The sequence below is a fragment of the Podarcis liolepis genome, assembly GCF_965112155.1.
Source record: "Podarcis liolepis genome assembly, chromosome: 6".
In the NCBI taxonomy this organism is placed as follows: Eukaryota; Metazoa; Chordata; class Lepidosauria; order Squamata; family Lacertidae; genus Podarcis; species Podarcis liolepis.
The window spans coordinates 99,356,492-99,383,049 of NC_139559.1; the positions used below are offsets into that span (position 1 = coordinate 99,356,492).

Genomic DNA, 26,558 nt, shown 5'->3' on the forward strand with positions numbered 1-26,558 from the left:
TGTGGTTAATGTTGGGAAGTTTCCTGGTGTGGGGCAATGGACATGAGTGTACGTTAGAGCAGTGTTTCCCAACCGGTGTTCCGCGGCACACTAGTGTGCCGCCGAACGTTGCCTTGTGTTCCGTGGGAGGGAGACGGGCGAGTCGGGCGGCGAGAGGCAGGGCGGCGGCGACGAGCACACGCGGGGCGGCGAGCGAGCGAGCTCCCACATCCCATCGCCGCTCGCTTCGGCCGGCCTACTGGAGGAAGGCGCGAAAACCCGGCGGGAGGAGGAGGAGGAGGAGGGAGGCCAGCGCCGGCCGGGTCCCCCGGGGGAGCGGGCGCTCCGGGCTGCTCACCATACCCCGCGTCTCGGGCGCAGCAGCCGGCAGTCCGAATGCATCCCGAGCCGCGCTGCTCTCGCCTTGCCTCCTTCTTCGCGCCTCCTCCCGGCTCGCGCGCCGTCCCCGCGCGGATCCGTCCAGCCTCCAGCCTCCGGCCGCCGCCGCCACCGCCCCCTCCTCTTCCTCTCCTTCCCCCACCCACCAACCCGCACGGCGCGCTCCCACCGCCCCCGATGGGCGCAACCACTTCCGGGTCCGCTGCAGCCGCCCCTTCCCCGCCTCCGGCAGCCGAAAGTCCCCCAGCGGAGCCCGTCTGGCCGCTCCCCCCGCTCCCTGCCCACCTCCCGGAGTTGAGGCGCCCTCTTTCGTTGCTTCGCGGGGAGAAGGCGGGAAGGGGGGAAACGCGCGCGCGCGCAAACACAAACAGAGCAACATAGAGTCCTCGGGGTACTCGGAGGCCAAGGGGCGCGTTGTGGCCAAAGGCCTTCGTGGACTCTGCCCAGGAGCCCCCTCTGTTGGGCGGGTGGCGTTAGAGCGAAGCTTGTGGGAATGGCTGAAATGCAAGGCGTGGGGGAAGGGGGGGCAGGTCGTTCCCCACCGGGGAGGGGAGAACATCCTCCAAGTTAGTGGTAATTGACTCCAAGGTGATGGAAGGGCGCCCTTCACACGCGCTCAAAAACAGTTTCTGCTCAGGCGAGGTTCCCTGAGCGTGGAAATGGGCTTTGGGGCTGTCGGCATCCTTCAGGGGTCGAGATGCCAGCTGGCTAGCCCCCAGCTGTATCATGCCCTTCCTTTTTGCCGATCCAAAGTGCTGGCAGGGTGGCCAACACTTAACGTGTGAACCCGAGTCCGACACGGGCCCCGACCTGCTTTTACATCACTCCTCTTGTTGTGCATTGCAAGGAAAAGCCCGATGAAAATGTGCCTAATACCAAGTACTTTTGCGGGGAGTGGGGGTGTCCTGATCTTTGCAGCAACAAAACACGCATACATCCCTCTACAGGCCGCTTTGTGGAAGATTCACTTCTTCGGCTGCTTGTCAAAATAATGTAACCTGACTGCTAATGCAACTGTTACTTTTCGTGGCCATATACCTACACGGTTAAGGTCTTTGGGAGAGCACACTGTAAATAGAAACTTACACTTTCGTGCGTCCCTCCCGGCGCGACGCTGCGCGCTGACGTCACGGGGCTGTAATGGTGGTGTGCCTCGAGATTTTTTTCATCAAACAAGTGTGCCTTTGCCCAAAAAAGGTTGGGAAACACTGCGTTAGAGCACTGCCACCTATGTGCAGCCTGTATATTTGTAAATGAGCTCAAACACTGCAAAACACCACATGCCTCCAGCAATTTATTTGCAGACAAAACTAAACCTGAGTAAGCACCGCCCCCTCTGAAGTTCTCATAGCACAACAATGGTGGGAAATGTAACAGTCTTAAAAGGCGCATCAATGAAAACATATACAAACCTCACCCAAACTGCAAACATGTACATTTTAAAAAAAATAGATCAACAACAGCCCTTGTAATGGAAAACCACAGGGAGAGAACAGGGAAACTTGAAGGGCAGTTTTCTGGCAAGATCTCAGCTATTCAAAGAAATAAAAAAATTATACTGGGGTAGTGCAAGCCCCTTGCAGAAATCAAAGTCTCTGTATCGTGTTCACTGCAGCTCTTAAATCCACAGGAAATTGCTTTCCTTGCACCTCTGACCCCTGCCCAAATATTAATCACTGGACTGAAACTATTTTTTAAAAGGACAGTCCTTTACTCAATATGTGCTGTTCATCAATGTGCTGACAAGCCCTTTTTAAAACAACAACAACCCCTCTACAGTATTTTAAATGCTCCTTGAAGTTGATTCTTTAATGCCCCTAACAGGTTTGTTGCAAACAGGTGTTAGCATACCAACTCATCCCACAGTGATAAATCACGATGTTGTCAGAAGACCTCCACCCTCGTCCTCTGGCAAGCTACACTGAAATAAGTTCATCTCACGCCTGAGATGACAAAGTTGTCGGAGAGCTATCTTGTGACGACTGCAACTGCCCTGTACTTTGCCCAAGAGAGAGAGAAAGAGAACGAGAGAGAGAGCACACCCCTTCACAGGGAAGAGCCACCCAGCTCTCTTCTTCCTCCTGCTGTCCTTTTCTGGCTGCATGTGTAGATGATAGATAGATAGATAGATAGATAGATAGATAGATAGATAGATAGATAGATAGATAGATAGATCTCCGCATCCCGTGAGCGGACATCTCTCCTGGTTGTGCCTGGGAGGTCCGCTTCCAGCTGCATTTTCCTCCCCCCTCCCCCCCCCCCAGGATCCTAGAATAGCTGCGACATCCTCATCCTTCTCCCGCTAAAGCAGCCTGGGGGCTGGGGGAGGAGAAAGCAGCGAGGAAAAGCCTTTGCGAGCAGACGGTGGGCAGTGGCTCCTGCTGCTGCTGCTGCTGCTGCTGCCATCTCGGTGATGGGAGGAGCAGAAGGGTGGGATTTTGTGCAAGGAAGATCCCCCTTTCCTCGCCCAGCTGCCGCCAACACCAAGTTGCTGCTCGGGACTTGATGTTGTGGAAGGAAGAACAGACTCCCTGTGAGAAAAGGGGCTTGGTAAAAGGAATTGAGGGCTGCTCCAGAACCGCCTCTTTTCATCCCCAATGTGTGCTGCTTCTCCCCAAAATCGCGGGCTGCGCTTATTGCTCTTGAAAGATTCAGGATGGAGATTCATGCTTTATGGCTGGTGCAACATCTTCTCTTTGCGCTGTGGGGTAAGTACATGCTGCTGCTATTCATTCCAGCCATCCTGTCAATGAAAGGAATGCTGGTTCTCTTTTGTAGCCGATTTCATGGTTAATATCCCTCCCCTTCTCCCCGGAATTGCACGGCTTCTCCAGGAGTCCGGCTAACGAAGAAAAACAAAGAGTTTGCTAAAGTCTTCTTGTGGGTACTTTAAAATTCCTCTCTGGGAATGTTCTGATCTTGTTTGAAGAAACAAGGCAATTCCATGGGCATAGGAGCCAACTCCTAGGGATCAAGATCTCTTTGCTTCCCCCATAAAATATTTGAGGGGGCCAGGCCCCCCCCACCGTTGTTGGGCATTGCCATTCAAAGGGTGTGTCTTGTGATCAGTTATGTGGGGCGAGGCTTACCTGCACCCCCTGTTTTATTTAAGCTGGCACCTCAGCATGGAGGTGAATAGGAAATGGTTTTCTTACATGCTAGAAGAACAATAATAAAGTATTTCGAGCAATACAATGCACCCCCACTCTTCTCCAGCTTTTTTCTCGAATTGCTTCTGTTGGCAATGTTTCTAGCAGCCTGCATTCTCCAAGAGTGGGATGTTTGTAGGCGGACTCACTGCAAAAGCAGAAAGCTGGTATTGGGAGAGGACTCAGGTCTCTAGAACTTTTGCATGCCCCTCCAGGGCTACGGTAGATCAAAGGGCCTTAACTTTAATTGCGTTCCAGTGGAAATTTGGTGCAGTCAATCATATCAACATTCTCACACAGAATTAACATTCAGGGAGGGTCGCTGAATCATTGAAGCTGCAACCATGTTGTATATATAAAGAAAAAGTGAAGGCCCACCCCCAGTCAAAACTCACATGCTCCAAAGAAAGTCCTTTCTCCAAATCAAATCATTATCACTCCGTGGCTGATTTATTTAGCAGTTTATCTCCTTGGTCCAGAACATGGCTGTAGATTAACTCCAAATCAGTCAAAATCTTAAACTACAGAAGAACTTCTGCTTGTAATGGCTGAGTCGGAAGGTTACCGATAGGCAAAGCGCTTGAACTCAGCACCTCCTGCCTCCTGGATTCCGTTTGGAACTGAGAGCCAGGTATCAGGTGAACTGCGAGTGTAGCTCCTCCCACCCAACCCTGGGGGAGGCTTGCAAGCACAATTACCCTCAATCATTCTTGTTTATACTCAGTGAAGCGATCCCCGCAAATGCGGGTGTGCCTCCACTATGGCAGTTAGCACCGGAAGTCACACACTGCAGACATCTTAAGCCTCCCCCCCAAAGGGCTTTACAATGTTTATCTCATTTAATCTTGTGCCAGACTTGGGAATTGGTAAAGGGTGTGTGTGTGTGCAGGGCTGCCTATTTAGGGCCATTTTAAACATTGCAGAAAGACAAACTTAGGTTGGCCCGGGTGTGAACCCTAAGCAGGATGGTGGCACTTATTGCCGCTCCATGACATTTGTTTCTGTAATATTTACACATTACATTTAGCTGTGTGTTTTAATGTCTTGCTTTATTTATTTTTTTAAAGATATTTATTGAAATTTTCAAAATATTACAAATTTAAAAAACAAAAAAAAAAATAAAAATAGTTAAAAACAATTCGCTCTTTCAATGACTTATCTTTCATTTGCTTATTTCCCGGACCTCCTCATGCCTCCCTTTTCTGTATTCCTGCTCAGATAGTTCAGCAAATCCCTCCCCTCTTTGTTTATCCTGGTCTTCAATCTTAAAATATTGTAACATTGGATTTTTACCTATTAATCGTCCATTTTCTCGTATTCCCTTATAACATTACAGCTATAGACCACTTAGTTTCTATCCAACATCATTCTAACATTCATTAATTTTACAATATTTCTGTAAATAGTCTTTAAACCTTTTCCAATCTTCTTCCACCAACTCTTCTCCCTGGTCTCGGATTTTGCCAGTCATTTCTGCCAGTTCCATATAGTCCATCACCTTCATCTGCCATTCTTCCAAGGTGGGTAGATCTTGTGTCTTTCTTTAATGTCTTGCTTTAAATGCCCCCCCCCCCAACTGTAATGTGGAATGGCTCCTTTGGGTGGAAGCTGAGTACAAGTTCTGGTTGTTTTATCATCTGGGTTAGCTGAAACATACAGTGGTACCTCGGGTTAAGAACTTAATTTGTTCTGGAGGTCTATTCTTAACCTGAAGCACCACTTTAGCTGATGGAGCCTCCTGCTGCCACTGCACCACAGCTGCACGATTTCTGTTCTCATCCTGAAGCAAAGTTCTTAACTCAAGGTAATATTTCTGGGTTAGCGGAGTCTGTAACCTGAAGCGTATGTAACCCGAGGTACCACTGTAATTATTCTTATGAATTCTAGCTACCTTTAAATTAGAAACTTGTCCAATTGCCTTCATAATTATTTCTGCATCTATTTTCGTAGGCAAGCTGGTCACTGGTGGCTGTTTTTGACTTGGCTTTTTTCATAGTAAATAAGTCCTAATGAAAGCCAGAAGAAGTGCTTTATTTGTCTTCATGGCGGGTCATCTCTCTAAGGGCAGGGATTTGCTTACAACTCTTTCCCCTTCCTCCCCCCCCCCCCCCGCTTCCTTTGAAAGCAAACATCTGCTCCACAAGTTAGATAAGTATCTCTGGGGAACGGAGACTGTTCAATCCTGTTTCTTTTTTAAAAAATAAAATCTTCTCTTCTTCTCTCTCCTCTATTATCAATTAGTGAGAGATCTTTGTTCCACCTAAAAGCTTCCCATGCTCTCTTGCACAACTGATGACTAGAGATGCAGACCTAAATAAAATTAAAAATTAAAAACCAAATTTTCATTATAAATGGTGCAAACACATTTGTGCTGGTTTGGACATATATACAATAATGCTAATATTTCTTTGCCATTTCTTTTTAAAACACACACACAAAAATCATACGCAAATGTGTCCATCCATGGGGGGGGGGGAATCCAATGTTGACTAGGAATAGTTTAAAAAGAATAATTGCAAAGCAGTTGTGCTTGGCCAATTTCTTCCTCACCCTGGGCCATTTCATACACTAAAAATAAATACAAATCTTAGTCACAAACCTACAAAATGCAACATGAATGAGACAAATGTGTCTGAAGTATGTGCATCATGCAGGTATACTCACCAGAGACACACGATTAGGTGCAGCTCACAGGAAAGTGAACACACAGGAAATCCAAGTTTGTTCCTATGTATTGTGTAGAGTGACACCCCCACCCCCCAAAATTAACCAAGCAACACAACAAACATGTAGGACTGTATTGTTGACAGCCTTTCATAGGGTTCTCAGTCTCCAGCCTCAAAGCAGCATCACACACCTCTCACCTCCATTCTGATCATCTGTCATTTTGCTTGGCAACGAGTTTAATGAAAGTGCTGCCCTGAGCAATGAGTGTGTGTCTGTGGTTGGCCCGCATCACCTGTGCCAGCCTTTCCCTCCAAATTATTTGGCCATTCTGGCTTGGTCTTATGGAAATTGTAGTCTATTACATCTGGAAGACACCAGATTGGGGAAGGTTGCCCTCCTAAAAATGGAAAGTGAGCAAGCCCCCGTGCCAAAGCCACAGCACCCTCCATCCGCCACTTGACCTTAGGTTTGGCAGCTAGGGGCCAGTGGGTACTTCTTAGGAGCTGGATTTGGCCCTGGGGTTTCAGCTACTGACCCAAACCTATAAAGTCCGGATGGATCAAAGTGTGCTGTGAGTACAATTAACAGCACCCAAATACCTGCAGGGTAGAGTGAGCTCAAGCCTACAAGGCATTTCTCTCTCTAAAGGACACAGGAGCAGCCTCTCGCTCCCAGAAGGCCGTTGATAAATTTGAACAGGCCAAAGTCTGCTTGACCCAAGAGTGGTGTTCTATGAAAACCTGAACAGGAAGCACACATTATAAGAATTCCTAAAAGTACATTATGAAGCACTGCTATTGATACTGAATTAGCTCTCTTCAGTTTAGTGTTCTTACTGGAACAGTGAATTCAGTATCCAATTTGTCAGGGATTTTATGTTTTGAATTGCTTTTAGTGCAGCTTAAACTATGCTGCAGCTCAGCAGGCTCAGTGCCAATGACTCATTTTAATAGACTAAAGTATCCCTGAGCAGATGCAGAGTGCATTTTTCTCACCACTATCCCTCCCAGTTTGGTGTCATCTGCAAATGTGACAAGCATCTCCTCAGTTCCTTCACCCAAGTCATTTATAAAGACATTGAACAACAACGGGCCCAGGGACCCCACTTGTCACTTTTTTCCAGGATGATAAGGAACCATTAATGTAGTCTTTGGGTTTGGTTAGCCAACCAGTTTCAAATCCACCTTACAGTTACCTCATTTAGCCCACATACCACATACCAGCTTCCTCACAAAAATATCATGGAAGAGTTTGTCAGAAGCCTTACTGAAATCAAGATACACTGAGTCCACAGTATTCTGCTGATCCACCAAGCTTGTAACTGCATTGAAAAGAAAAAAGAGATTCGCCTGGCTTGGCTTGTTTTCGAGAAACTCATGTTGGATCTTAGTAATCACAGCATCCTTTTCTAAGTGCTCACAGACTTTATTTATCTGTTCTAGGAACTTTCCTGGAATTGATGTAGTTAATGTTTTTCCCTTTTGATGATGGGGACATCATTTGCCCTGGAGATTTGAGTTCATTTAAACTAGCCTGGTGTTCTCAGGCCACCCCTTTTTCTATCTTGAGCTGCAGCTCTCTCCTTGCTTCATTTATGTTGTTTTTACCAGGTTGAGCACTGCTTCGCTTTTGGGTGAAGACAGGGGAAAAGTAGGTGGTGAGCAGCTCTGCCTTCTCTCTGTCACCCAATAGCATTTCTCCATCTTCTCCATTCAAAGGAATCTCCTAGAGTTGTACCTTGGTTTTCGAATGGAATCCATTCCGGAAGTCCGTTTGACTTCCGAAAACATTTGAAAACGAAGGTGCATCTTCTGATTGGCTGCAGGAGCTTCCTGAACTCAGTCGGAATGCCGCGGAAGCCACACCAGGCATTCGGCTTCCGAAAAACATTCACAAACAGGAACACTCACTTCTGGGTTTGCGGCGTTCGGGAGCCAAAATGTCTGAGTACCAAGGCGTTCGACAACCAAGGTATGACTGTACTTGCTTTTTCTTTCTCTTGCTTCAAACATAGCTGAAGAAACATTTTTTATCAGTTTTAACCTCTTTTGCAAGCCTGAGCTCATTCTGTGCTTTAGCCTGCCTGACCTTTACCCTGCAACTGTTGGCTACTTGTGTATATTCCTCCTTTGTGATTTCCCTTTTCTTCCGTTTCTTATATATGCCTTTCTTAAATTTCAGCTCATCTGTAAGCTTCTTATGCAATTTTCAAGGGTGCCCCTCACTTTTATTTTTTGTTGGAATTGTCTGCATTTATGCTTTCAATATTATACATTTATGAAACTCGTATCTATCCTGGACTACATTCTCTTTCAGTATTTCTGACCATGGGATATCACCCAGTAGCTCTTTAAGATTTTTGAAATCAGCCTCCTTAAAGATGAGAGTGCATGCTCCCCCCCCCCCAGGTCAGCTTGGAAAGCTTGATGCCCAATGGGAATGCTGTTGGCATCTTCACTTAGGAAAAATAGATCCAGATATTGGAAGTTATCCAGGCAAACCAATGTGGGCAAGCGGCAACGCTTTTTTACAGTCAGGCAGGGCTCTATTTCTGAGAGAATGGACAAGGAAGTACATCCTAGGCTTGCTTCCCAGCCCCAATTTGTCCTGTTAATCCATCTTTTTGTTTCCCCCACATTAGCTACAAGAGTAGCTTGTATTGGTGCCATTGGTGCCAGTCATTTTTTTCACTCCCGTAGATTTGTGAGGGCTTCCGTTTACAACATGCATCCTTGCTTTGTGCAGTGCTTTTGTTTCCCCTGTTAACTTCACTTACCTCATTTCCTCTGTTCTTTTCACATCATGTTATGATTGTTCTCCCTATTTTCCCACTGCAGGCTACTTTGCTCCTAAAGTGGGCAAAGAGTAATGGAACAAAAAAGAACCTTCCAAACTAGACAGAAATTGGTATCTTTTTTATTGTGTTTGTTTTGTTGACATAATTATTTTAGTTTGTGTGCCTCTTAAAAAAATGAGGACTTTGATTTTAACTTTATTTTTAGTGCTTCCATTTCCAGGACTAACCAGGTCTGCAGCACGCATGCATACCCTCCAGCCTTTTGTGACAAAAATTCAGGGCAACCCACCACCACCTATCTTCACTGACCACTTCCTCGCCTGCCCTCCCTCCCTCCCTCCCTCCTCTTGCCTTTGCTGTCTTCATCCTCCTGAAGTGGCCTCCATGAGACGCTGCGCAACCTAGAGTGGACTTCAGCAGATCACACCAGGCCATGTGGCTTCGGTAGAGGCTGCCTGGCCTAGAGCATCCTGCAGGAAGCTTGTGCCAGGCCGTGTTGCATCAGGAGAAGTGGTGTGGCCTGGAGTGGCCTCTGGGAAAATTGGGGCATCCTGGATTGGTATCAGAAGCCAGGGCAGCTTCTGTAAATTCGGGGTGTCCCAATTAAATCGGGACACTTGAAGGTTCTGCACATGTGGCAAATATTACCTGAAGTATTGTAGTATATGTGACTTTGTATATATGACTTTTCAAAGATAAGCCATGCGTGTCTGTACAAGTCATTTGTGACACACCCATTTGTTAATACACAAATCCCTGGCACTTGGTGATGTGGCTCACTAGCTGCCATTCTTTTTAAATTTCCTTCATGTTCCTCAAAGACCTATGCCAGGTCATACAGTGGCTGAAATTGTGAATGGAAAAGTTGACCCACTCCTGCTGAGATCTCCTTAGGTAGGGTTGCCATATTTCAAATAGTAAAATTCCTGACACCCACAAAGTTGAGGGTTTTTGTTTTTTGAAAACCGCCAAAATTGTTTCCACTGCTTTTTCTGTCGGGGCTTCCCTGACATTTTGGCAATTCAACAAAATTCCCTCAACACCATTTTTACACCAGAAAACCAGGACATGTCAGGAATTTTCCTGACGTATGGCAAACCTTAGGGGGCCTTTGGCAAGCCATTGTTCTCTCTTCCCCATCCCTCACCTGCTCTGCACACAGTGAGGATAGTACTGAACATCTAGCTCACTGGGTTCTTGTAAAAATTACCAAGGTAATGGATGAAGTGCATTGAATAAAATGCTATATTATGCTGGAACTACCTGCTATCAAGACAAATCACACATGGGACAGGCAATCCACCATTTTTTCTTCCCCCTGACTTTGAATAGGATAAATTGTGTATTTGGGTTCAGCCTGCAACGTTTCTGAGTAACAAGTTGTTCTGGCCTTCTTTTTCACCTCCCTGATGGTGGGAAAGGGGGCAGTAGGGGAGGAAGGGCTATGGAGATCTCATGAGCACATCAGATGCATAAGGGAGAAGGGCCATCAGCTCTGCCTCCAACAAGATGTGTCCTGTCCCCAAACCTTTATTTACTTGATTTCTCTGTTGGTTTACATGCTCCCAGGTTCCGCCCCTGAGAATATCTTCTTATTGTTTCCGCCCTCATCTTGCTTTCTCATTTCCACCTCCCATTCCCTGGCCCTGCTCCATTCACCAGCCTCTCTCTGGCTGTCCAATCCCCACATCTTATTATTCTCTTGCAGGGGATAAGAAGTGTAAGGGGACGCGGGTGGCGCTGTGGTCTAAACCACTGAGCCTCTTGGGCTCGCTGATCAGAAGGTTGGTGGTTTGAATCTGCTTGATGGGGTGAGCTCCCGTTGTTTCCCCCCAGCTCCTGCCAACCTAGCAGTTCGAAAGCACATCAGTGTAAGTAGATAAATAAGTACCATTGCAGTGGGAAGGTAAATGGTGTTTCCATGTGCTCTGGCTTTTGTCACGGTCCTCTGTGCTCCAGTGCTGGTTTAGACCTGCTGGCCACATGATCCGGAAAGCTGTCTGTGGACAAATGCCAGCTCCCTTGGTCTGAAAAGTGAGATGAGACCACACCCCATAATTGCTGTTGACTAGACATACCCGTACGGGGTCCTTTACCTTTTACTTTTTACCTCAGTTTAGTTTTCCACATCAAGCCAAGCTGTGTGCATAGGATCCCCTGCTCCTGACTGCCAAGATTTAGAGGTGGTGTGGTTAACCTGTGTGGCCCTCCTCATATTGTTGGACTACAACTCCTATCACTTTCACTTCCTCTGCTCCACTGGGCCAGTGGCTCTGAAACAGGCTGGATCGCCTTAAGAATTGGACTCATCAGAATTGGGGCTAGCTGCTCAAAGGAAGCTGTCAACCTATTTAAGAGGCTCATCCACACCTCGGATGTGTCTCCCTAAGTGTGCTGCCTGTCAGCTGTGGGCTTCCCCTACTTGCTTAAAATTGTGCTACTCCCTTGGCTTCAGCTTTCTATAAGGAGCATCTGCCTCAGTTTCCATACCTATTTAGGGGGGATGTTAAATGCTCTCGTGCAGCAGTGTCAATTAAAGAGACATCTGGCACGTAAATTCAAATTGCTATTGTTAAAATTAGCACTTTAATTAAGAAGCTTGAACTTTATTATGATCATTTAGCAAGTAGATTGCTACTGAAATTTCCAGCACGTTACTACATTTTAATCTTTAGCGATACTTAATTCAGTTGAATTTAATGGAATCAATTTACATTGGAATATTTGGACAGAACTGCTTTGGGCTGAGGAAATAACTCTGCTTTCCCTTTTTTAACATTCTGGTCAACTCCGGGACTCATTATGGTGTCACAAGCTCCAAGTGGAATATTTCTAACAGATCTGAAGGTCTTGATGCTGATTATTATCTGATTTTATTAAGCAGATCAAAAAAATGTTTCCCTTCAGGCTCTTGCTGTACTACTTTGCTACCACCCAACCAGGGGAAAGTGTTTCCTAGAGACCTGAACGCATCATGCCAAATCAAATTACAAGTTCTATGGCTTTTGTTATACAGTTACAGCTAAATATTTCCGGCAGGCAGAAGTGCCCTTTCCTTATGGGAAGCGGGAGGGGCTGTAGCTCCTTGGAAGAGCCTCTGCTTCGCATGCTGAGGAACCTTTGGATCCACCCTGGACATCTCCAAGCAGGGCTGGGGAAAATGGTCGCCTGCAGTGCTGGAGAGATGCTGCCCCTCAGTGCAGACCATACTGAGCTAGGCAGACAACAGCTTCCTAAATTTATATTTTTCATATCTTATTTGAAGGCAGAGAGGGTGAGGGCAAGATGTTTTTTAAAAATAAAGTTTCAGATAACTTATTGGTCCCATTCACACACAACAGTAAATATTTGGCTTTATATTACATCAGAGCTGGGAACTCATAATTTATTTCACTCAAGCAAACTGCAGTTGGGAAGTCAAGAACAAACATTGGCTTTACCTTGTGGCTTGTTAGGAACAAAACAAATCACTGAAATGTTTTTGGATATAATGTTAGGCCAGGAATCATTGTTTATTGCTCCCACCTGCATTTCAGCAAGAGCATAGAGGGAGCCACGTGTGTGTGGTACACCATTAAGCATGGAAACAGCTGGGAATCCTCCAGGCAAGCAGATTCTGAGTCATGCTTGAGATTCCCAGAGGGACAGGGTGGATGGTGTGTGGGCACAAGCAGGTCCAGTTGTGGAGGAAAATGCTGACTAGATACAGGACTGTCAGGTCCCTGGAGGGAGAGTCTTGCAAGAGTCTCAGCACCAGCTTAAATCTTAAATCCCTCCTCATCTGACTTCCCCTCTGCTATGTACTGAGCTTGAATCCTAGAAAAATAGGCTGGTAGGATCCTAGAATGCAACAACCTGATTGGCCAACAGGCGCACCCAAAAGTAGTATATTTCACCACCCACCTTGCTGCAGAGGGAAGTCTTAAAAGGAGCTTACGCAGGCCTGGCTATGGGTGTAGCCAGGGCAGGGCTGGGGGAGAGCTCCCCCCCAATCAAGTAAGTAAATAAAAATACTTAACTAAAAGTAGAAATTGTAGAAAGATTTTGACAGATTTTCCTGAGCACTTGGGTGTGGGGAGCTCCAAGCTGGCAGCATTCTTGGCTCTCCATGGTGGGTGATGGCACCATTGGTGGGATTTGGCTGACCCTCTGCCCCACTGCCCCAAGGCTGCTGCGCATGTGGTACCCAATGTCTGAAGGGGGCCTAATGAGTTGGGGACCTTGTTCAGAGTCAGAATCAAGGAGATCTCTACACCAAGAAAGAGTTCCAGAGTAAACTGTCTTTAGACTTGTTAGCAAAAACAGTTGTAAATTCAAATCAACACATTACTGTTAAACAACTAGGAATGCAGTTCAGCTTTTTTTAGGTTCTTGCTTGTTAATTCATGCAAGTCCTTCAATCTGCTTGCTCACTATGTGAAAATTCACTAATCCAAAGATAAAGAATCATGCCCCGACCTCACTATACACTTTGCATAATCAGATATCCAAACAGCCAGTTTGCCCACTTCCTCCCTTGCTTGCTTGCTTGCTTGCTTGAGCTTTGCTGGTTTGCAGCAGCCATATTAGGGCAGAAACCATGTAGGGCTGGGAGAGAGATCCGACAAATCAGCTTTTCCTTTATCTCTCTTTTGCTGGTTGGCTGCAGCTATTTCAGGAAGAAACCATGGAGGAAGGCAGGAGAGAGATTGGACAAATCATGGATTAGAAATGTTCCCGTAGGAATCATAGAAATAGTTGACTCTTTGTGTGAATGCTCGACTAATGAACAATTTCCAAGGAACGCGTTGTGTTAGGGTAGTGGGACCACGTGCAGAGTCCAAGTACTATTCTCCCTCTGGTCCCAGAGAGCATTTAGATAAGCAAGTTTATTAGGTAAACATTTTGCGGTTTTAGCTGCACAAGTACCTTTTGCACTTGCTACAGTTCTCTGAAAAAAGCAGACACTCTGCAAATGCAAACCACCACATAATATTTTATATACATTGAACATATATCCTTTACATAAGTTTGCACTGAAATCAAGGAGACAAACTAATAATGAGTTTCTATTGAAATCAATAGCATGTAATGCCACCAGCTTCATTTCTATCCAATTGTTTATGATTAATTTTGTTTATATACTATATTTATTAATAATATATATATATAATATAAATTCATATGTTTATATATGTTTATATACTATATAATTTTGTTTATATACTAATTTACTAATACTATAGTGTACTTCTGATAATTTTGGAATAATGGATCTCTAATAGCTACTCTTTTTCTTTCTAGTTAACGGTCTACTGACAATTGGATTAGCAGGTAAGAGGTCTAATCTGCATGTTTCTGTTTGCTCTTGTTCCTGATGTCTCTTTTATAAAGGAAACTTTCAAAGTATTGATTTCTGGTGCCTTCACTGGGCTTTTTTGATTATGTGCTGAATTAAAGAAAGATGGCAAACTGATTATATTTCAGGGTGGCAAGCTTGAAGCTTTTACATAAAAACTCGAAATGTTTGCAAGAGCTGCTTTAGAAACACAATTTCCCCCCTACCTGGAGAGGTAGCATGTGTGAAGTCTGGTATGAAGCGCTCTTTATTTTTTCTATGAGTGTTGTGCCTGGGAATTTGACATGTATCTCCGTATTCAAAGGAAAAAGGAAAAAGCCAACCATACTTCACAAATGAGGGTTTTCACATTTCATCCTTTACAGATTTAATATGAAGCGGCCACAATGATGGGATGGATTGGTGCCATTCCCATAAACAGGTCTTCTTGCATAGAGCTGGAATGGCAAGGTTGGCCTTTGCTTGTATGGCCTCTCTTGCACATAGACACATTCACAAAGAATGATCTGGATTGTTGCATATGCTGAATCAAATGTCACTCAACAGTGACAAAAATCATACTATAAAATAAGGGGCCTGATCCTGTTGCTTTTAATGCCCAAATAGGGCAAAACAGTGACTTGAATCCCAGGCAGGGGTGCCGACTTGCCCCCAACATTGGGGGCGTGGTCATGTGATGCCGCCTGGTGTGCGCTGGGCGGGGGCTATCTTTGCTTCACTCGTCCCAGCTGCAGTTCCGCTCCTGGGCTCCCATGCTGCGGCTGGGAGGAGCAAGTGCAGAGATTGCCCTCTGCACTTGTCCCAGTCACCTCTTGGCTCCTAGGCTGCTGGCCGGAGGCTGGGGCGTGCAGAGGGCACCTGGCAGTGGCAGGAAGTAATAGCCCCCTCAATATTGGAGGGGGTGCTGCCCCCTGCCCAAAAATATTGGGGGAGCTGACTTATTCAGACTTATTTATAGTGGAGTTTTTTCCTGCATGTAGATCCACCCCCAATATAAGATAAGAAATCCTACCCTACTATAGTCTCCAGCTTCTATTAAGGCAAAAATAGACATCATTATGCATTACTTACAGATTTTGGTCAGAAACAGAGTTGTAAACCAGGAGCAGAGCAGAGCAGAGCACTCTACTGCCTGAGCCTTAAGGAACCAAAATAACCACACTAGAACAATGAAATAGTAACTATGCAGTTCATGGTACATGGTACATCCTGAATGTCTGTATGCACAAGATGGTGGCACGTTCACACTCTGCGGCTTTGAGCCCCCGTGAAGGGTGTGTGCTGTTTGGAATAATATGTGTATGGATGTGTTTGCACAATGTGGTGCAAGGAGCGGACTTCACCTACTCACACATAGAACTGGTAAACATCAGGCTTGCAAGCAAATTAGAGATAACGAGAGGGTTTCAGCAGTCCCACAGTATACCAAATTGCATAGCGAGATCTCCAGGTTCTCCATGGATTGTCATCGGGAGGGGGAAGTGCCAAGAGAAGCGAAAGGCGAGGGTGCAGAGCTGGTTTGTTGACTCGGCTTTGAAAACAACCCACTAGACCAGCACTGCCAAGTGTCTTCCTGACTAACATCAGATCTCTCGTCCATAAATTTGACAAACTAGAGTTGCAGATGGCAGTAAGTAAGCCTCTTTGTGAGAGCTGTTTTGCAATTATTACGGAAATCTATTATGGAAACTTTCAGCAATACCAGATGCGGCAGTGGAGCTGACAAACCAAGTAATTTATCGCTCTGATAGAAACAGTAATTTTGGTAAGGCTAGGGGAGGAGGAATCTGAATTTATATACACAGTGGTTGGTGTATTAACAGCAGAGTAGCTTATACGTACTGCTCCCCAGATGTGGAATTGATGGTAGTTACATGTAGGCCCCCCTTCATGGATCACTGCCTTGCTGTGGCAAAGGGGCTTGAATAACTCAGAGAAGCTATGAACTATGTCGAGCAGGGCACCCAAGATGGACAGGTCATAGTGGAGAGTTTTGACCAAATGTGATCCACCTGGAGGAGGAACCGACAAGCCACTCCAGTATCCCTGCCAAGAAAACTCAATGGACAAAGACAACAGACATATAAAAGTTATGACACTGGAAGATGAGCCCCTCAGGTCGGAAGGCGTCCAACATGCTACTGAGGAAGAGCGGAGGACAAGTACAAGTAGATTCAGAGCTGATGAAGCGGCTGGGCCAAAGCCGAAAGGACGCTCAGTTGCGGATATGCCTGGAAGCGAAAGGAAAGTCCAATGCTGTAAAGAAAAATATTGCATAGGAACCTGGAATGTAAGAACCATGAACCTTGGTAAGTTGGATGTGGTCAAAAATAAGATGGCAAGAATAAATATTGACATCCTGGGCATCAGTGAACTAAAATGGACAGGAATGGGCGAATTCAGTTCGGATGACCATCATATCTACTACTGTGGGCAAGAATCCCATAAAAGAAATGGAGTGGCCCTCATAGTTAACAAAAGAGTGGCGAGAGCTGTACTGGGATGCAGTCTCAAAAATGATAGAATGATCTCGATACGAATCCAAGGCAGACTTTTTAACATCACAGTAACCCAAGTTTATGCACCAACTACTGGAGCTGAAGAAACTGAAATTGACCAATTCTATGAAGACTTACAACACCTTATAGAATTGACACCAAAGAAGGATGTTCTTTTCATCATAGGGGATTGGAATACTAAAGTAGGGAATCAAGAGATAAAAGGAACAACTGGCAAGTTTGGCCTTGGAGATCAAAACGAAGCAGGGCAAAGGCTAATAGAGTTCTGTCAAGAGAACAAGCTGGTCATCACAAACAATCTTTTCCAACAAGACAAGAGACGACTCTACACATGGACATCCCCAGATGGGCAACATCGAAATCAGATTGATTATATTCTCTGCAGCCAAAGATGGAGAAGCTCTATACAGTCAGCAAAAACAAGACCTGGAGCTGACTGTGGCTCAGATCATCAGCTTCTTATAGAAAAATTCAGGCTTAAACTGAAGAAAGTAGGAAAAACCACTGGGCCAGTAAGATGCAATCTAAATCAAATCCCTTATGAATATACAGTGGAAGTGAGGAACAGGTTTAAGGATTTAGATTTGGTGTCTGAAGAACTATGGATGGAGGCTTGTAACATTATACAGGAGGCAGCAACGAAAACCATCCCAATGAAAAGGAAATGCAAGAAAGCAAAGTGGCTGTCCAATGAGGTCTTACAAATAGCGGGGGAGAGAAGGCAAGCAAAATGCTAGGGAGATAGTGAAAGATATAGGAAATTGAATGCAGATTTCCAGAAAATAGCAAGGAGAGACAAGAAGGCCTTCTTAAATGAGCAATGCAAAGAAATAGAGGAAAACAACAGAATGGGAAGAACCAGAGATCTGTTCAAGAAAATTGGAGATATGAAAGGAACATTTCGTACAAAGATTACTATAATAAAGGACAAAAGTGGAAAGGACCTAACAGAAGCAGAAGACATCAAGAAGAGGTGGCAAGAATACACAGAGGAATTATACCAGAAAGATATGGATGTCTCCTACACCCCAGGTAGTGTGGTTGCTGACCTTGAGCCAGACATCCTGGAGAGTGAAGTCAAATAGGCCTTAGAAAGCACTGCAAATAACAAGGCCAGTGGAAGTGATGGTATTCCAGCTGAACTATTTAAAATTTTAAAAGATGCTGCTGTTAAGGTGCTACACTCAATATGCCAGCAAGTTTGGAAAACTCAGCAGTGGCCAGAGGATTGGAGAAGATCAGTCTACATCCCAATCCCAAAGAAGGGCAGTGCCAAAGAATTATCCAACTACCACACAACTGCACTCATTTCACACCCTAGCAAGGTTATGCTTAAAATTCTACAAGGTAGGCTCAAGCAGTATGTGGACCAAGAACTCCCAGAAGTGCAAGCTAGATTTTGAAGGGGCAGAGGCCAAATTGCAAACATACGCTGTATTATGGAGAAAGCTAGAGAGCTCCAGAAAGAGATCTACTTCTGCTTCATTGACTATGCAAAAGCCTTTGACTGTGTCGACCACAGCAAACTATGGCAAGTTCTTAAAGAAATGGGAGTGCCTGATCACCTCATCTGTCTCCTGAGAAATGTGGGACAAGAAGCTACAGTTAGAACTGGATATGGAACAACTGATTGGTTCAAAATTGGGAAAGGAGTACGACAAGGCTGTATATTGTCTCCCTGCTTATTTAACTTATATGCAGAATTCATCATGCGAAAGGCTGGGCTGGATGAATCCCTAGCCGGAATTAAGATTGCCGGAAGAAATATCAACAACCTCAGATATGCAGATGACACAAACTTGATGGCAGAAATTGAGGAGGAATTAAAGAACCTTTTAATGAGGGTGAAGGAGGAGAGTGCAAAATATGGTTTGAAGCTCAACATCAAAAAAACGAAGATCATGGCCACTGGTCCCATCTCCTCATGGCAAATAGAAGGGGAAGAAATGGAGGCAGTGAGAGGTTTTACTTTCTTGGGCTCCATGATCACTGCAGATGGTGACAGCAGCCACGAAATTAAAAGACGCCTGCTTTTTGGGAGAAAAGCAATGACAAACCTAGACAGCATCTTAAAAAGCAGAGACATCACCTTGTTAACAAAGGTCCGTACAGTTAAAGCTATGGTTTTCCCAGTAGTGATGTATGGAAGTGAGAGCTGGACCATAAAGAAGGCTGATCGCCAAAGAATTGATGCTTTTGAATTATGGTGCTGGAGGAGACTCTTGAGAGTCCCATGGACTGCAAGAAGATCAAACCTATCCATTCTTAAGGAAACCAGCCCTGAGTGTTCACTGGAAGGACAGATCCTGAAGCTGAGACTCCAATACTTTGGCCACCTCATGAGAAGAGAAGACTCCCTGGAAAAGACCCTGTTGTTGGGAAAGATGGAGGGCACAAGGAGAAGGGGACGACAGAGGACGAGATGGTTGGACAGTGTTTTCAAAGCTACCAGCATGAGTTTGACTAAACTGCGGGAGGCAGTGGAAGACAGAAGTGCCTGGCGTGCTCTGGTCCAGGGGGCCACGAAGAGTCAGACACAACTAAATGACTAAACAACAACAACAACAACATGTAGGCCATTAAATCTGCCTAGAGAAGTAACTGTGATAATTATCATAGCCGCTTACATTCCACCTGATGCTAATGTCAGAGCAGCATTTTCTATACCTTTATTGTTGTTGTCATACCTAAGACGTCATACCTAGGCAGCAGCAAATCCATCCAGAGGGCGTCCTTGTTGTGGCAGGGGATTTCAATCAGGCCTGCCTGAAGACAGTTTTTCCTGTTTGAACAGTATGTGAATTTTGCCACTAGAGGGAAGAATATTTTGGACTGTGTGTATTCCAATCTGAAGCAGGCATACAGGGCAATTTCCCTCCCCCACGTAGGTTCATCTGACCATTCTTCACTTTTTTATGTCCAAAGTATATCCCTCTTAGGAGAAGAATTCAGCCAGTTATAAAAAACAGTTAGAATCTGGCCAGAGGGCGCTTTCAGTCAGCTCCAGGATTGTTTTGAAAGTACTGATTGGAGCGTGTTTGAACATCAAAATCTGCACAGATACACAGACGCTGTACTTTCTTACGTTAAAGAGTTCACTGATGATGTAACAATGGAGAGGTGCATTAGAGTCTATGGGAACTGCAAACCTGAAGTAAGGTTGGGATACTGAAAGCTCGGGATACTGCCTTCAAGGCAGGGAACATAGATATATACAGAGGGGCAAGAACAAAGCTCAGGAAAGGCATTAAGGCGGCAAAACAACAATATAAGCTTAAGGTGGAGAATTGTCTAGCCGTTAACAACACGAAACAAGTGTGGTAGGGACTGCAGCATCTAACCAACTATAAGGGCAATACGAGGAACATGGTTAAGGCCGATGATTTGTTGGCAGAGGAGCTGAACATATTCTTTGCCCACTATGAGGTAAAAAGATCAGGTATCATAGCTCCTGCCACCAGCCTACAAACTCTCAGCCACTTATTCTATATGACCATCAAGTGAAAGCTGCATTGAGGGCGGTGAATCCCAGTAAAGTTGCTGGTCCACATGGGGTGCTGGGGATAGTGGTAAAAAATTGTGCCAATCAGCTAGCAGGGGTCCTGACAAGGATTTTTAACATCTCTCTGCAAACAGCTTGTATTCCATTCCATCATGCAGCAACCATTGTCCCAGTCCCAGAGAAAACAGCAACTAACTGCCTAAATGACTACAGACTTATTGCATTAACATCTGTAGTGATGAAATGCTTTGAGAGATTGGTCCTTCAACACCTTAGGACATGCTTTCCACTGGATTTTGATAAACATCAGTTCGCCTATAGGAGAAATAGGTCAACAGATGAAGCCTTTCACCTTGCAGCGAGTCATCTGGAGAGACTGGGGCATTATGTTAGAATTTCATGTTAGAATGTTGTTTATTGATTAAACCTTGGCTTTTAATACCATCCTTCCAGACATTCTTATCAAAAAGCTGATGGAACTAGACCTTTCTTCTACCATCTGTGACTGGATTAAAGACTTATTGAGGGATCGGACACAAACAGTGAGGATTGGGCCTGTTGCATCTACCTCCCTGAAGCGCAGCACTGGCACCCCACAGGGATGTGTGCAAAGTCCCTACCTCTACTTGTTGTATACATATGACATATGACTGTATTTCATCTGATCCACCCACTGTAATTATTAAGTTTGCAGATGATACTACCGTAATGGGTCTAATTACAGGTGGAGATGAATCAGCGTACGGGGGAGGTTCAAAAAGTATCTACATCCGGGTCAGCAACCTTTTCAGCCGTGGTCTGGTCCACCGTCCCTCAGACCATGTGGTGGGCCGGACTATATTTTGAAAAGAACAAAAACATTTTCCTATGCCCCACAAATAATCCAGAGATGCATTTTAAATAAAGCACACATTCTACTCATGTAAAAACACCAGGCAGGCCCCACAAACAACCCAGGGATGCATTTTAAATAAAAGGACACAACATGCTGATTCCCCAACCGTCCGCGGGCCGGATTGAGAAGGTGATTGGGCCGCATCCGGACCTCGGACCTTAGGTTGCCTGATCTACCCTGTTAAGTTGTGGGTGAACATATCAGACGACACAGCAACTCTTCAAACAGCTCTTGTTTATTTAGAGGCCAGAACAGAACTGAGCTGAAGGGCTCAGTCAGCCTGCTTATATAGAGCTCCAGTACACATAATTGTAACAACTTTCTAAAACTATCCAATCACTGAACATCACTTTCGATCCCTTATTTGCATAACTATCTACAGTATCCCCCTGCTGGCCCAGGGTGAGAACTTCAGTGCATAACATACCCCATGGTGCTTAGAGCAGTGTTTCCCAACCTTTTTTGGGCAAAGGCACACTTGTTTCATGAAAAAAATCTCGAGGCACACCACCATGCCAGATGGGGAAAGGTCACTTTTTACTTATGTAAAAAAAAATAAAAAAATAGTAACAGCATAGAAGGTAATGGTTATCTCTTTGATGTCTGATGGGAGGGCATTCCACAGGGCGGGCGCCACTACCGAGAAGGCCCTCTGCCTGGTTCCCTGTAACCTCACTTTTCACAGTGAGGGAATTGCCAGAAGGCCCTTGGCACTGGATCTCAGTGTCTGGGCTGAACGATGGTGGCGGAGACGCTACTTCAGGTATACTGGACCGAAACCGCTTAGGGCTTTAAAGGTCAGCACCAACACTTTGAATTGTGCTCGGAAAGGTACTGGGAGCCAATGTAGGTCTTTCAAGACTGTCGTTACGTGGTCTCGGCGGCAGGTAGCAGCGCTCACAGCTTACGGACTGCACCGTGTAACAGGTGTCTGGCCCAGCAGCCTAAGGCGGACAAGCCACTGAAACAGGCATTCAGAATCCATTCATTTCATAAAACCTGCAGGGCTCAATCTCTGTGTTTGTGTATGTGTGTGTTTCTGTCTTGCCCAAGGGTCTGGGGGTGGGAGAGAGCTCTTTAGCATGATGCTTTTAAAACAATTAAATTATCAACAAACAAACCTGATGATACGAATAGCAACGTCAGGTGCTACCGGGGGGGGGGGGGGGAGAAGGGGGCCTACTCGGAAGTAAATACTGCGTCCAGGCGCAATTAGCGCTGATTTAAGGTGCACCAAGACTGCCTAAAAACCTCACCAAAGATATGCAACAAAGCGCTTCGTTGCAGAGGGGAGAGTTTGTGCACCGTGGAGGCTGGAGGGCTTCTATTCTACATGCGAGGGTTGGGGGGGCGAGGAAAATGTGCTCCGTGGGGGGGGGGGCGGGGAAGGCAAGAAAAGGAGCTGAGCTCTAACTATAGGCTCCCACGCTTGAGCAGGCCCGACTCGGTGGGGCGGACCACCCTCTCTCCTGGAGGAGGAGGAGGAAGAGGAGGAGGAGATTCCCATCCACGGCATGGCCTCCCGCGCTCCTGAACGGGAAATCTCTGCAGCCCAAGACTCTCCGCGAGGCAGCTCCTCCCTTCCTGCCTTGAGCCGCCGCCAGCCGCGCCCCCCTCCCCAGTTATCTGCTGCCTGCCAAGCCCCGCCCCTCTTCATTGTCCTCCCCTTCTGTTTATTCCCCTTCCTCCATCCCTCGCTTTTTTTCCTCTCTTTCCTTTTTAAAAAAAAATATTTTCTCTTCCCCTTCTTTTTTTCCACCCTTTCTTTTTTCTCTTTCTCCCCCCCCCCTCCCTGCCCTCCTGGGTTAAAGGATTTGAGCAATGGGTCTGGAGGTGGAGCTCGTCGGAGGATTAGCCCGACTCGCCCGCCTCCCTCCCACGGCACACCAGGCAACGTCCGGCGGCACACTAGTGTGCCACGGAACACCGGTTGGGAAACACTGGCTTAGAGAATAACTTGCACCTAAATATTAGCAAGACAAAGGAGATGGTGTTGGACTTTTGGAGGAAGAGAGGGGAACTAGCCCTGTTGTATATCGGGTGGGGGGAAGGGGTTGTGTGGAGAGAGTCTCTTGCTTTAAATTCCTGGGAGTTTACCTAGTGAAGACCTCACTTGGAAAAACAATATAACACAGGTGGTTAGGAAGGCCCAAAAAAGACTCCATTTCTCAGGGTCCTGCAAAAGGACAATGTTAAACAACAACTGATGACCTTCTACCAGTCTACAATAAAAAGTGTCCTCTCATATTGTATCACAGTGTGGTGATACAGCCATGTACAGAAAGTCTTTACAGAGGGTGGTGAACACAGCATATATCATGGGCTGTCACCTGAGCCCGACAGATGACTTTGCAAGCGATCGTTGCCTTAGGAAAGAGAGAAAAATTTTCAGGGACTATTCACACCCTGGCCAGCACCTCTTTAATCTTCCAGCCTCTGGCAGGAGATATAGAAGTATAATCAGTCGTACCAACAGGCTAAAAAACAGTTTCTATCCATGGGCTGATAGGCTGCTAAACGGAAAATAATATAGTGCAACTGACTTTTGGGGTTGGTGTTTTGTGCGACAAGCACACAGAGTGCAATAAGATTGAGTGTTTGTGGGGGGGGGGAGGCTCGGTTAATTTCATTGTACACAGGTTGTACATTGACAATAAAGGTATTATTATTATTATATGTAATAGAAGCATCTTCACCTCCATCGTCCAAAACCAGACACTGAGGTCCACCTCTGAGGGCCTCCTGCTGGTTCCCTCATTGCCAAATGTGAGGTTACAAGGAACCAGGCAGAAGGCCTTTTGGTAGTGTCGCCTGCCCTGTGGAATGCTGCCCCAGCTGATGTCAAACAGATAAACAGCTATGTGATTATTATTATTATTATTATTAGACATTCAGGGAAGTTTTTAGTGTGTGATGTTGTGTTGTGCTTTTACTATTTTTTGGTGGGACATGGTTGGGGCAACCCAGTCAGATGGGCGGTGTCAGATGGCAATGGTGGTTGCTCGTGAGTCAGGACTCCGACCTGTCTTTTTCAGATTTTATTTTGGCGCAAAACTATTTATAGTGCAGAGCCACAAGTTCATGTCTGTCTCAATTGCTAGCAGAATCCGGGAGTGGTTGTTTCCGGGACCTCCCCCAGCACAAGAGCTTCATCACCCCCAGCCTTTTCCTTCCTTCTTTGCATTTTACACCTCTGCGCAGGGTGGGTGACGGAAGGGGCGTGCTTCCCTCCTGGCCGGCTTGGCCAGGAGCGGTGCTGAGGCTCCCAGCAGCATCCTTCGGTCCTTTGCCCCACTGGAGGTGGGGCTTTCCTCACCACAGGAAGAGGAACTGCTTTGCAAGATTTTCAGAGGTTCCCTGTGACCCAACTGCCCCTCTGCTTCCCTACCCTGTTCCGATGGCAAGCCCCTGACAGGCAGCATAGAAATAACAACAACAACATGCTTGTCAGAGCTGCTTGAAGATCCTAGCTCACAGAGGATCACGCTAGCCAGCGATCATTAAGTAAAAGTCTTTATTGAATTACAGTTTCCATTCTCACGCTGCTGCGCGCAACTCTACGTCTAGTAGCTAGGTCGGCGAAGCTCCGTCTGAGTCTCCGCCCCGTGTGCACCAACTTAATATCCTAGCCTTGCTCCACCTTTTCCGCCTGACTGTCCTCCTCTGGGTCCCTCTACCCCCCGGGGCTTCTTCCTTCCGGGATTCTTCTGACGCTGACCCGGACCCTCCTGCCTCCTTGCGCCGGGCTTTAGGACCTGGTTCCCTTTCGGGGCTGCTTACTGCGCCGCCTTCCTCTGCATTTGAACTTGGCGCGCGCGCCCAACCTTCCACTTTCCTCTTAACCGTTTCTTCGCTCCCCGATGGAGGTGTGGCCACTCCTGACTCATGCCCTCCCTCCTGTGGTGAGCTGCCAGCGCTTCCCCCCTGGCTCCCTTCCTCTTCCCTGCTTCCTGGCGGTGACGCTGGTCCCGATTTCCAGCTGCTCCCCCCTGAGTCCCCTCTGGCTCTATCTTCCTGGGGTGCCCCCCTAGACTCCCCCCTTGCCCTGGCCACTGGTGCTCCTTTCTGTGAATCCTCTGATTCACTGGAAAGACTAGGAGATCTCGGGTCGTCGTCATCACTCATCTTTTCTTCTGCCTCCTCCCCTTCGCTCTCTGTTTCCTCCCTTGCCCGTGCCTCTGCTCCTAAACCCCTGACAATGCTTAACAATGAGTTATCAGGAACATGCATGCACTGTACTATCAATAAAGCTAATGAATATTTGCATATAAATTTACACTTCTAAATATTCAACAAGTTAAAAAAAATCCAGACCTAGTTAATTTCTACCTTTCATTCTTAGAGAGTGCATATTTTTGAAATATCTGTGATAGATAGATGAAGCTATCTCTGTTGCAGGTAATCTCTGTTGCAGGTAATAAAAGTATCATTTTCTACATGACTGGAAGTCCCCTCACCTATTCTTTAGTAGCTGACAACCGCTTTTTAAGTGCTGCACAGATACAATAAACAGTGGTTCCTGGGATTTAAAAGCATGGATATGCAAACATAGATTTTTAATATAATATATCTGTCAAAATCTAGTCAGATTATTTCTTGGCCTGCAGTACAGCCCAAAGCCAGGCATCATTGATGCATTGATGCATTGCTCCCTTTCTGCTTTTTTTTTTTTAAATGAACGATTTAAGGCATGCAGAAATACTTTGGATGAAACAAGTGGTCCAATTTATGTATTACTGAGGAATGTTTTTCCACTGCTGAGAATACAGCAGTGTGAAAGGATTGCATTGGTGTTTCCCTGCCTGCCCCTCCCCCACTTCATGCAGCACTTTCATGGAGTGGCAAGTCTTACTACCACCACCAATGGCTGGTTATGGCGTGTAAGTGACATTTGCTATGGAGTTTCTGTTTCCTCCACAAGACCTGCATGTGCAGGAGCCCTGCCCTCTTTTCCATCTGAGATGAGACCACCAGAAGCCTGTCCCCTGCCTATGCTACATTGACAGGCCAGGGCAGACTGAAGCAGCCACTGCAGGTTTGCTGTGAGCCGTGGGAAGCTGGCCTGGGCTGCTCCAGAGGCCTCCGCCCTGCATGCTTGAACTCTTCCCTGTCTCCAAGGCAATGGAGTGGAGGGAGAGGAAAAATCCCTGAGCACCAAGCAGGACGCCCTTTCCCAGCTCCTGCCACATCCTGTTGGGAGCCAGGCAATGTTAGAGCCCCCAGTTCTGGTGCCTCCCCCAGAATGCCCCAATCCTCTTCTGCCTGCTCAGTTTTTCACCGATGCCCAGCAGCCCTGGTGCCAGGCAAGTGCCC

At 46.1% G+C, this 26,558-nt stretch overlaps 1 protein-coding gene across 1 annotated transcript in view; it reads left to right on the plus strand.

Moving 5' to 3' along the window:
* Window positions 1-1,460: 1,460 nt before the first annotated feature.
* The window catches only part of RAMP3 (receptor activity modifying protein 3), a 58,224-nt gene continuing 33,126 nt past the window's right edge, over window positions 1,461-26,558 (plus strand). Inside the window, exons 1-2 of the mRNA XM_083507270.1 lie at window positions 1,461-3,086; window positions 14,275-14,304. Of these exons, the coding sequence (XP_083363396.1) occupies window positions 3,035-3,086; window positions 14,275-14,304 (82 nt within the window). The 5' untranslated portion in view covers window positions 1,461-3,034. The remainder of the gene's footprint in view (window positions 3,087-14,274; window positions 14,305-26,558) is intronic.